We start from the raw sequence: 13302 nt of genomic DNA, 5'->3' as shown, positions 1-13302 counted from the left end.
AGTCAAAAATTTTGCAAGAGTATTACCCCTACAGAAGTTATTTGCAGATTAATTAATTTTTCACCAATTCTATCAAATTATAACATTGGAATCCATTAAAACTTGACTTAGAAAATAAATACTAACTCCTACCCATCAAAAAAAATGTAATACATATAATGTATATTGCTGACAATGATAGAACACTTTTTTTTTTTAACAAAACATGTACTCAGACAATTTTTGTAACTAATAGTTATCTGAAACGTGGCTGGAACGGCTCTTTCAGTCAGCATATGGCTAAAGGCACCACAGAACATATAGCAACCAATGTAACATCCAAATAAGCAAAAAAAGAATGGAGCATTAGGACTTGCTTCTTTGTTATTATACAGAATATAATTTATCATCAAGGAAGTCAAGTACTCTACTCCATATGTTAGAAGCTAGTCAGTTGGAATATAGTTTCTCTAGAAAAAGAAATCTAGGTTATTTTACAGATTTATTACATCTTTATCTCTTCTTTAAAGATAGCAAATGCCTTAAAAGTTACTCTTCCAAGCAAGCATGATGACCTGAAATGGCAAGTTTAAAGCAAAAAACAAACACAACTAATCAAGATATGCATTACTCATCTGTTCCTGATGCACATAAGTGAATCATGAAAATATGCACAACAACTACCTTTCAAAAGCAAGGTTCATTTGCAGACTGAACCATCCTTGAATCTTTGTTTTTCAAGCATGTATTAAGGCACATTATGATCCAAACAGCAAAGTTCCACACTCTATTACTAAATTAAATACTGTTCTAACCATTCTTTACATGTACACACTCATTTTTCATTCATGCTTCCAAGACACACCAGACCAGACTGCAAACTGTCTTTCATTCTTCAGTCTGAAACTCATTCTGTCAGGTTACTACTGCTCAGGATTCTGTGACACTTAAACCAGGTTTTCACTAACTCAGCAATTGCATTGCCCCAATTAATCTTACACACTAGTATTTTGTTTCCTTTGTAATAACTGTGCAGCCTTTGCCAGGTTCTGTAGTTGGCAGCACAAACTCAATGCCTACCTGCATCTGCTAACCTGTGTAAAACCGCTTATACTGTTTTCAGTTACTTTTTTTAAAACAATAACCTGAAGCCAGTATGTTTGTTCCACAATCTACTTCGGTAATTGCATAAATTCTCACAAGATGGATATGGACATTCTTATTCTAACTCTTTGACCAATGTCAGTGTGATTCTCTCCTCAAATAAAGACAATAGTATTATGTGCAGAATAATCTCACTCAAATTCCTTAACAAGTGATATAAATTCTTGCATGTACTTGTCACGTTTGTTCACTTATCCTCCACACAATCTTGATTTTTTTTTTCTGCTTTGACTTGTTAGGACATTATTCTCTTACAAACCTCAACAAGTTTTGGAATATAAATAAAAGATTAGTTTGTTAGTTTCAGGAAACGAAAAGACAAGACTGACTTTTTGCGTTAATTTTTTTTGCTTATTTTGCCAAGGGGTTTTGCTTTTGCTGTTAAACTGCCCAGTGCCGCACACAGAAGTAAACTGTGAGACTGGCCCCAAACACTGACATTAACGATGTGTGAACATACCTATAGAGGGGAGGGTGAATTCTCTTCTATGTACACAAATAGGCATACAGACACATTTGCACAAAAACATATGAGAGAGCTCTTTTTTACTAATGGTGTCACAGTAATAGTGAAATCCTGAATGTATTTCCTCACTAAAAGGATATCTAGCAGCAATCCCATCCACAGATCTCCCCCCATTCCCCAACTCTTTTTTTTCTGATGTCTTATAATTTGGTACCAATTAAAAATGGGTATTTTAAAATAGTAAGCAGTGAATACGTGGTGTGTTGCCTGTATACTTCAAACTGCTTTTCTCCCAAATTCCTGTTTACCAAAACTTAAAGATGCATAGACAGATACGCCAAAAAATAGAAAAAAAGAATTTTTTAATTAAATAGGTGCCTTTTTTTTTTAAATGTGTTTTTGTTTGTTTGCTTTAATAGCTTATCAGAATTGGTAGAATACCATCAGGAAAAAAAAAAGCTTACCTTTCCAGCAGTAGCAAAAAACTCCCCATCTGGTGAGAATTTCATTAAACAAACTTGAGAAGCAGTTCTATGAAAAAAAGACAGAAAGAAAAAAATTTTAAGAACTTTTTTAGAATTCTAAACAGTTTTTTTCTCCTTGAATTTAGGAAAGTCATTTGATTATTAAATACAAGTGTATATTGTGTTTTGTGACAAAACTTGTGACAAGTTTTAACAAAGTCCAAAAGGACTAGAAGGTAAACTCATGTGCAACACATTGTTGTGGTCACACAAGAAAACCAGAAAACCTGAGGGTGATACAGTATCCAATATTCAAAAATATCATAAATGAAAAACAGTTAACAAATTTAACTGTTCTACTTCCATTTTGCAATCATTAGGATTTCAAACTGATGTCTGTTGTACCATATTATCTTCCAACTTAACTGAAAGACAGCTCCATTTCTTATACTTCCTACAACTCCAGAAAACAAAAAGGTGTAAAAAGAATAATTAAGTTAAGAAGTATGAGACAGTAGTTTTTACATGAATGGTCACAGTGATACAAGATGCCACACTAAAATATTCTAAACCTAATTATGTGGTTCATTTCTGTAGTGTCTTACTTTAATTGGAAATACTAATATATGAACTCCTTTTACAGGTTTTGAAGAACTGAGTTGTTGCCTAAGTGGCAACGAGAACATACGGGTATTTAATTGTGCAGCACAGATACAGTGTATACTTTCATCTCGAATTTATTAGATATATATAACAAGTTGTTGATCCTAATTTTCAGGAAGGACTAAGTTCGCCAAGAGGTCAACAAAAGCATGATGCATTTATTGTGTGCAGTAACAAGAGCAAGGCAATTACAAGAGCCATGTATCAAAGAAATCCACTCGGGTTTAAGCAAAATTCTCCTACTGGGGCAAATACAAAGACATCTGGGAATGTTTCCTTCAGACACTAAAAATTATTCTGGCAAAGAGTAGTAACACAAAATCACCCCTTAAGAAAAACCTATTCTAAATCTAACTGCAGTAAAAATGCCAGAAAACATACAGGCATAAAAGGTGAACACAGAAAGCAAGTTATGTTGACCCTTCCGAGGACCTACTAGTTCAAAGAAGAAAACACTTAGTTCCGTCTCGAACAAAAGGTTTTAAAGAGGAAAACAGGTGGAGAGCTAAGATGACTTCTGTAAGTCTTTATACCTGACAAAAATGCAAAACATGTTATAGAAGAGACAGAGGAAAAGCACTACCTGTATGATCTTGACTACTGGTACCACAACCCCAGATTCTAAAGCCATACCCCGCACCATTCCATCTGCAGGCTGACTTCTCCCCTTATTAGGATGAGAGATGAGCAACCAAGGGTGTCACAATAAACAGAGTAAATCTTCAACCTCTTATATTTAGAAAGTTCATTGTATGCAAAGAGAAATTTTTCAGTTGTCATTTGGATGATCTTGGGATTTTAAACACATCCTTGATAAAAGTTCAACTACAGAGAAAAAGAAACAACTGAAGGATTAAAAAAAAGATGTTCTGGTTCATCCAGAGAACTGCCGAAGCAATGCTAAAAGCTTCATGAAGCATAACCTCAGGTGAGCCTGTCCAGCCAGCCACTTTGGGAAACTTATTTAGGAGACTGCCAAGTGAACAGTGCTTCCAAGCAAATAGCACACCCAAGATACTAGAAAAGTCTTCCTATAGCAGGAAGGACCGTCATTTAAACTATCTTATAAACTGAAGCACTAAACTAAAACTGTTCTACCAATACACAGACACAAATATTAAAATCAACATAAATACAAGAAGAGCATTCAGAGACACAGTAAACCAGAATGTATCAACCTTGGCATGACTGTTCCAAATATCCAGAACACAGAAACAGTAAAAGGTGCGTGAAAGGAGGGAGATGTTACACAGAACACAGAAGAAAGCTTATTTTCATCAGTCCTGCAAGTACAATAATTTTCAATTGTGCAGCTTTCACCTTACTTCTTGTACAAGGAACAGTGTCTACTGGGATAGTTTCAATAGTAGCCCCCCCGTCGGTATATTGAGATTGTGTGAACAATTTCCCTTGCATTTCTGTGAGTCTTGCTTTAGCATATTTGGGTGTGAACAGTTAGTTAAAATGGCTGCGGGAGCTGAAGTTAGAACAAAGGTGGCTTTTTGCCAAATGCCAAGGAGGAGTTTTGGCAGGTGAACAAGTTTTCTCATCTCCTATGACCACCTGTTGTGATCCAATTAGCAGTGGACAACAAAGTATGTTTTCCTTATGTATCCAATGTAATGTGAACAAGAACTGAGCGTCATAAGCAGTATATAAGGTGTCTTTCTTCTAATAAAGCAGACATTTTGCTGACCATATTGGCCTGTGAGCATCTGTCTATACCCCTCTATCATTACCCCCCTCAATATTTTACTGGTGTTCGGTATAACTGAAGAACTGCCTAAGAACACGAACTACCCCAAAACCAATTACAACTGATCTTGTAAGAAGAAAGAAACATCACATAGTCAAGGCAGACACAATTCAAGTTTATCACACATCAATAACATTTATCAAATAACAGCATGCAATATAATTTCACTGAACTACATTAGATATTTTATCTGAAAAGTATGAATAAGCAAAGAAACAGGAATTACTTGTTTTTAAATGCATTTCTTACTTGCATTGCCAGATACATCTCCACTCTCCAAGTCCAATATCTGTTCTTTCTGTACTGTCATTGTCAGAAGGGTTTTCCAAAGGAACATTGGACCAAAGTTGAAGACAACTGGAACCAGTCAACAGGCGAGTACCTAAAACAAATATTTATAATAATCTAACTCCAAAAACAGTAGGAAGATATAGACTTCTTTAAAGAGAAAGAGGAAAAAAAAGTTTTGCAAAGCTGAAACTGTAAAACAAAACACGGCAGATATACCTTTTCTAGATTTTTTTGGTAGATTTGAGCATCTACAGTTCAAATTGTGAAAGTTAACCAAATCTTAGCAATTCCCTAAAAGAAACACCTACTGTAGACACTCCTTTTTCTCAACAACCACTACCATTTAATCCATGATTATAAACATTAGAAACTTCTGAGACAAGAACAACCAAGTCAGACCACATAGATGCACTTAGTATTTTAGTTCTCCTGTAATAAGTGACAAAGGGTAGATTTCACTCCACTTGGTGTTCTCCATCATGCTAGGACAAAACAAAAATCTTTTCCTTGTCCCTTAAAGAATGGTAAAACTTATATAAGAAATTAGTATCAAACAGATAGATGTTTCTTTTATTCTATTCCTACCTGTGGGATCCCATGTTAGATTATGTACTGTGGCTTCCAATGTGATCTGAGCACTCTTCTGCCATTGATAATGTGGCACCTGAAATTTTAAGCATTCACAAACATGAGCATGAAAACACTTCCTTCTATTAATAATAGAAATAAAACATCTTCACTGCATTCTCCAACTTTTATGAAGGATGTTTAAAATACATTACTGTTTATCTAATAAAAATTCATTCATTCTGTCTTTGAAACAAAATAGTTTTTCACTAATATGACCATACATATAGAGTTTCTAACTTCCTACTTTAAAAATATAGATTGAAAAAACTTCCATACATAAAATAACCATTAGTAGGGAAGTGCAATTTTATTTTGGAACAAAGAAAATATATATAAAAAATGAAATGTATTAAATGCACCTGGTGTTTGATATCCATGCCACTGTTGAATTAGAGGGTTTCAATAAGCTTAGGATAACATACAGGATTGTTCTTCCCTCCCCCTTCTCCCTCTTGTTTAATATACAACAGGACAGTCAATTATCTTTAGTTTTTAGTTCACTCACTGGAACAAATTGAGAATTGAATTCACAAAACATTTATGTGGTCTGTTTCCACAGCAGACTGCAAAGATTTTATGCCTTGAATTACAGAAGAATACATTACTCAAAATAATATTAAGAGCCAACATGTTTTTCTCTTAATTCTCAAAGACAGACTTCTTTAAAGTAATCATCCTCCACCCCAAAAATATCACATCAAATAGATGTGAAAGTTAAAATATGACTGCTCAATCTCTCGAAGTTTGGCAGAAAACAGAAAGAAGTATCTGCTAATAAGGATCTAAACAAAACATTTCTGAAGCTAGTTATTTTTTTGTTGGGCTTGTTTTTTTTTAAGAATCTGTACATTCTGGTAAATGTAAGATGGACACAATCTTAAAATAACCTGGAACAAAATATTGCAGAGAGGCTAACCGAAAGAATGAAGTAACAGAATATTTCTTCAATTATACACATTTGAAAGCAAATCATGGATGGTGAGTGCTTCCTCTCCTGCCCACAGCTACTACACTAACTTTGAAGTTTCAAGTTAAGTGTACTGTTTACCAGTCTAGAAAAACCTTCAGGATGGATTCAATGGTTCCAATGCCCAAAAATGAGAACAGTACTTCTAAAATGTTCGTATGAGCTTAGGAATTCACATTTTACCATTATTTTATTTCACTGTTTTTCAGTGATGTAAATTATTATATATGTTTATATATTCAATGCAGCTACTTAATTAATATATACTATACCACAAACTTAAAACTACGCCAAGAATCACGTGACTGAGTTTGTTAGTACAAAGAAGGCAATCCACTAGATGGCCATATAAACAATTTGTTAATACAAATGGAGAGACCAAATCCACCAAAAGGGAGAGAGAAGCTCTTTGAGCAACTGCAAGTCAAAGTTCTCATACAATCAAACTGACTTTAATTAGAATCTAATGCTTCTGACTATATGAGTATTACTCTTCATGTAAGAAGCATGGCTAAATAACTTGCTCTAAATCGTATGATTATTTAGAAACTAAGACTCTGGATGTTAATCACTGAATTATGCTGAATAAATACTGTTCTTATTCAGCATTCTAACACTGAAATATAAGCATTCAGTCAGATATTCTAAAAAAGCCATAGGTTTTTGAAACTATTACAGATTTGGCCAAAAGCATGTAGTTTAATAAGCAAAAGTTAAAGTAACAACTGTAAAACACATGAAAAAGGAATTCCTATTGTAATGGCTACACTATTTGCAGAACAGGGCTGTGTATGTCTTTTTGGGTTCTGGAATATTTCAGTTATAAGCTGCAGGGCTACATAAATAAGTACTACAAAGCAATACAGTAAAACCTTCTTTCTTACAACTATTTCAAATAATAGGCCTCTGTCCTTATCCCACCATTTTCACTTCCCAAGAACCACCTTATGTCTCAATTTCATTCTAGCATTAAAAGAAGACATTGAAAAAATCTTCAACTTTAAAGCAAACCAGAAAAATGATATGGGCTTTATAACTGCTCAAACGAATCAAGGAGTGATGCAATACTTACATTATGATGACTGCTGTTCTGCTTCAAGAGGCTGATTGGCTCAAAGATACAAATCACCTTTCCGTAAGAAGCTGCAATCTAAAGCAGTTTATATTTATATGTACATAAACACACACAGAAGAAACAAGCTATTGAACAAGAATAAAATGCAAACGATTCATTTTACTTTTAACCCTCCTTGTAGACAAATTTGAAGCTCATTTCCTTTTGATAACAGAAAAAGGATATCTGGTTAAAATCATGAACTGGTGTAGAAAATAAAAATATAACCCTTACTCATTAATTGTGATGAACTACTGAGACTATAGGTAGACATGAGATTTTCTTTTAAAAAAAAAACAGATTATTAGCAATATTATTTCCATATTAAATTACATAAAGACTCAAAAGAGTCTGCAGAGTTCACCTTCTCAAACACAGAACCAATATTGTTTCACAGTGCTTTTGTGCACTTCCCTAGCACTAGAACATGTTGCCTCATAAAAAGTTAATTCAGAAGATCCAAACTACACAAGCAAAACACCCAATGCAGAGAACTGCAAACAGAACTACTACTAAAGGCTAACATAAAATATTTCCAAAAAAGCTGCAATATAGTCAGCTTTAACTGGTAGTTCAAAGACTTATTTCATGAGTGGTTACCAGCCACCTCAAACTTGCATTAGGACAAAATTAAGAGTATTTGATCACAAGATACCTATACAAAAGCAAGCCTAAAAGACTTGTTAGGAAGAGCCTAAACAAGCCAAATGTATGCTAAAGACCTCAGGTAGAGAGCCTGAGTAAGCTGTCACAAGGAAATGTTACCTAGAACTACCTGAAATACAGATTTACAAAAATTAAGGAGTTTGCATACATCATGCATAATGGACATCTTGCATTCTGAAGTGGTGCTTGCTGTTAAAAGAACATCTACAGTTATGATATGCTGTAACAGTTAATTACCTGTTTCTGTAAAATTCGGCCTTAGGAAGTATTCATAGTTTTTTTTAAAAAACAATAAACAGAGTCATATATCAACCACAGAAGCTTTCAAAAAAAAATAATAAACTTTCATACTCATCGTATTTACAGATCCTTTAAATACAGATTAAATTACCCAGGCAGCCTCATCTCCTCGGATGGTAAGATTGACGGAGAGATAGACAACAGGTTAGCAAAGGCATATAGTGCTTTCGGAAAGCTTCATTAAAGAGTTTGGGGACACAAACACTTGAAGAAAAGTACAAAGATCAGTGTTTACAGAGTCATAGTGCTGTCTACTCTCTTATATGGATCTGAATCATGGGGCATCTACCACCACCACCTGTGACTCCTAGAACGCTTCCATCAACGCTGCCTCCGTACAATCCTAAACATCCACTGGTCAGATTATGTGACCAATACATCTGTTCTAGAACAAGCAGCAATCACAAGTATTGAGGCCATGTTGCTGAGAACACAGCTGTGCTGGGCAGGGCACGTCTCCAGGATGAAGGACCACCACCTCCCTAAGATCTTGCTTTATGGTGAACTTGCCACCAGCTGCCGCAAGAGAGGAACCCCAAAGAGAAGATACAAGGACTCCCTGAAACAACATCTCAGCCTTGGTCATACTGATCAACAGAACTGGTCTACTCTGGCCTCCAATCAGGAGGCCTGGAGACACACCATCTATAACGTTGCTGCTTCCTTTAAGAAAGCACGCAGGATCACTCTCGAGGAGAAAAGACAGCGCAGAAAGAATCGTGCCTTGCAGAATTTACCACCAAAGGAGTCTTTCTGCTGTGCCTTTTGCAACCAGATGTGCCTGTCTCATACTGGCCTTTTTAGCCACTGGTGCGCTTGTGTCAAACGTGGGTAAAGACCTTTCCCTAATCTTCGTTCGCAAAGCCCAGCCATGGTGGGGGTGGGGGTGGTGAAATACAGACGTACATGATCTGTACAAACGTACAGATTCATTCAAATCCTACAATCCATAGATCCATGGCTTCAAGAGAAACCCTCTGCATTAAAAGAGCAGATAGTTAAATAAATTCCTATCACACTAAGAACCTAAACATCAGCCTGACCCAAAAATGCCAAGAGTAATTTTGTCACATTTGCAAGGAAAAAGTTTCTTCAGGCACTTTCCATCTCAGATTAATATTTCCCTTCTCTAATTCTCTTTAATTATCTTACTTACTCTTTTATTCTCTAATAACTCCATTCCACACCCAACAGCAAACATGGACACTTTTTCCATATTTTATTGTTTAATGGGTTTTTAAGACATATGAGCATTAGCATTCCAAAATGCTAAACATAGTGTCTAGAGCAACTGCTATGCACTTAAACTTTACACAGGCTTCTATAATCATACAGCCACTTGGCCTAGTCCTCACTGAGGAGCTGTTGCCAAAAGGAATAATGACAACTTGTTGAAGAATTTCCCAAACTACAACAATAATTACTCAGACACCAAATAAAAGCCTATAGTAGTCCCAAGTTGTGCTATTAGAAATGAGATATGCAGGGAAGCATTACTGCGTTGTAGGACACTACAGTCATTCCTAATGACATGGACAGTAGGACTGAGTGTACCCTCAGTAAGTCTGCAGACCACATCAAGCTGTGTGGTGCAGTAAACACACTGGAGGAAGGGAAGGGATGCCATCCAGAGGGACCATGAGAGACTTCAGGAGAGAGCCCATGTGAACCTCATCTAGCTCAACAAGGCCAAGTGCAAGGTCCTGCACCTCAGTCAGTCAATACCGACTATCAACACAGACTAGGGAAATTAAGGGATTGAGAGCAGCCATGCAGAAATGGACCAGAGGATACTGGTGAACAAAAAATTGTACATGAGGCGGCAACATGGGTTTGCTGCCCAGAAAGCCGATTGTGTCCTGGGCTGCACCAAATAATGTGACCAGCAGAGTGAGGGAGGTGATAATCCTTGCTTTAGTGAGACACCACCTGGAGTACCACATACAGTGTTCCCAGCACCAGGAATACATGGATAGGTTGAAGCAGGTCCAGAAAAGGAACACAAAAATGGTCAGAGAGCTGAAGTACTCCTCTGAAGATAGGAGGCTGAGAGTGATGCAGTAGTCAACACTTTGTTTTGTAAACCAAAGAGAAATCTGTGTGTCAGTACTAATGAAGAAGGTGGAAGAAAAAATTCCAACCTTACAACAGTGAACTGGAAATGCACTGATCAGTCTGGTCAATAAGCAAATTCCTAGCCAATCAGCCAATCCCAGTATTTCAGCACTCTGCAAATACATCCAGTTTGCTGACAGCAAACAATATAGACTTGCAGAATCACAATGATCTCATAGGTCTACTCAGGAAACAAAAAAATTCTGAAGCTTAGTAAGCCTTATAGTATGATATATTCACATGTGTTAATTCACAATTCAAGGACAGTTTGTCCTTTAAATGCATAAATAACAAATATCATGCAGTCAAGATGACCTTGCAAATTTATAGAAATATTTTTTACGATTAACTGTGATGTGTGATCTACATGTGTGTTTCACCATCTCTTAATATATGCCCAGTGAACTCAAAAACCAAGTTTCTAGTTAACAGCAGCCAGTGGAGAAACCCAGGCAGACTTTATGGCTATGGGGTACCAGAGACACAGAGAAGAACATTTTCCTCATTTTCATTTGTGTTCCTTCACTACCATTGCAAGAGTTCATCGCTCAATTGCTAAAAAGCAGGAACAGGGAGTGGCTGGGGACTTATTAGCAGAGACTTACATGTAAACATGAACTGGTTTCCATCAGAGGTCTTGCCTCAAGATGGACACCAGAACCTAATCAAAGCTCTTATGAACTCATAAGGCTTGTAGTAATGTGAAGAAAGCTAATATTATCTCCTTACTAGGACAGGCTTAAAGAAATAAAAAAGGTAGAAAACCCCTCTTACATGAGCAAATATTTATCCAGACACTTCAGACCAGTTTCTACTGAATTGGTCAATACTTAATCCCAGTGACATCCCAATGGACAGAATTACCTGGTTATTTCTTTTTTACTCTGACAGAAAAATTAGGAAAGAGCTCTGTTAAATGGACTTGAAACCCAACACTGCCTAAAATACAACATTTCTGATGAAGGTTACCTACATAAGAAAAAGAAAAGCTAAGAATTCAATAGCAATTTTAAGCCTTTATGAATTGCTGGAAACAGATGTCATTTTTCTGGATGATCTGAAAGTCATTTTTGTAGGAGTACTCATCTGCTGCCAGCCACTAACATGCCAAAGCACGTCAACAACATGCCCATTAGCTCAAAGCCATAGTGAATAAATTACCTTCGCTTCCAACTCAGTCATCTTTTAGCCAAATTCTTGCCATGCCCTCTATGCAGCCCTATATCTATAGCCTTCTGTGCAGTCCTACATATCTCCTAAAATCTCATATCCATTTTACATTCATTCTGCTGCTTACCACAAGACAGAAAGGAATCAGCCATTTTACTACTCCCTGTAGTGTATTTGCCTTAACTTGCAAGTATCCACACTCCTGAGAAGGTGCTTAACATTACATTGCTAGAACACTACTAGAAACACTGGTCTACATACCTTCCCCTGTTGCATTGAGCAGTCCACACATCCCACCTGAATGTTTCCATGTTTTGCTCCAGGGATTATCTGTAGTCGTTCAAAGTCAGTCCCTAGTACCACAATATCACATCCTGATGCATATGCCTAAAATAAAAAAAAAAAAAAAAATTAAAAAAGAAACAAGAATAAAACTTTGGCTACTTACAGCATATCAGTGAAGAATGAAACAGTACGGTCCACGTATCCTATCCATGTAAAACACAATATAGTCAGAAGTATAGAAGTATTTACAGAGATAAGAGATGTCTACAGTTTAAAATCAAGCAATAGTACTGGAAAAGGACTTTTTCTCCATACTTAGAAGTGCATCGAACACTTCCATAACAAGCAAACAGGGGTTCCAGATAGAAGAGGCAAAAAAAAAGATGGGAGTTATGAAAACTTCTAGAAGAAAAAGCATGAAAGGAAGTTCTTGCAAAGTAGGAAAAAGTAATATATTTCTTACATTGGAGACAGAAACTTTTTAAATTTTACAATTTTTGAAACTTTTGAAAAGGGGGAATAGAATCAAGGAGCTAAAATGGTACAAAGTATTTAGTATGGAAATGAAGGTTAGTTATACAAAAGCAAAACTGTGCTCTCAGACTTTTTGAGTCTCCTGTTACTCGCATTAATTTTATTTTCTCTTACATTTATAATGTCTCTAACACCTTCACAGAGCCAGTTCATTGAGTACTGCAATGTCTGAGACAAAATTTCTTCCTGTCTTCTTGGAAGTTTTATTAGAAACTAAATACAGATTAAAATGGAGAAAAACATTACACACTGGAGAAACTTGTGGAAACAACAGTGAGCAGAATCATCCAATTAGCACAGGAATGCAGCATTCAAGGATGAAAGTCTAGAATAAGGAATGCACATTCATTAAAAAGTTAGAAAGACAGTAACAAAATTAAGAGCACGAACAACAGTGTTCTGTTAGAGAACAAGAGAATGATAAAAGGTTCAAAAATGCCATGTTAATTGGCTAAAAGATTTAAGAGCAGTCTCACAAACTCTGGAGAAGGAAGATCTCCAGATACTGACAAAAATTACCATGATCATCACAACCAACCCTACTAATATCTAGTATATTAAATAAAAACTGTTGACTTGAAAAAAAGCAGAAAAAGTGAATGTTAGATTTACAAATCTGAAATATGAATGAGTACTTTTACGAAGCCTGACCTAGACTACAGTACCATTACAAACATGAAAATAAATAATAAAATAAAAAATATGGAGATTTTGTTCCAAAGACATTTTTCTGCACAA

General features: G+C 35.9%; 1 protein-coding gene across 5 annotated transcripts in view; it reads right to left on the bottom strand.

The window, feature by feature from the left end:
• DMXL1 (Dmx like 1) overlaps positions 1-13302 on the bottom strand; it is an 80994-nt gene that overhangs the window by 59034 nt on the left and 8658 nt on the right. For 4 of the 5 annotated variants that reach the window (XM_018085975.3, XM_018085976.3, XM_029965471.1 and 1 more), the window contains exons 2-6: positions 12007-12133; positions 7453-7530; positions 5369-5447; positions 4742-4874; positions 2074-2140 (exon numbers count right to left, since the gene is read on the bottom strand). In XM_018085975.3, the coding sequence (XP_017941464.3) occupies positions 2074-2140; positions 4742-4874; positions 5369-5447; positions 7453-7530; positions 12007-12133 (484 nt within the window). Of the gene's footprint in view, positions 1-2073; positions 2141-4741; positions 4875-5368; positions 5448-7452; positions 7531-12006; positions 12134-13302 lie in introns of those variants that run through there. The other variant, XM_018085972.3, reaches the window with a different exon arrangement.

Source organism: Manacus vitellinus, unplaced genomic scaffold, assembly GCF_001715985.3.
Source record: "Manacus vitellinus isolate BGI_N305 unplaced genomic scaffold, ASM171598v3 scaffold_9_pilon, whole genome shotgun sequence".
Classification (NCBI taxonomy): Eukaryota; Metazoa; Chordata; class Aves; order Passeriformes; family Pipridae; genus Manacus; species Manacus vitellinus.
The sequence above is the reverse complement of the archived record's forward strand: the minus strand, read 5'-3'. Positions and strand labels throughout refer to the sequence as shown.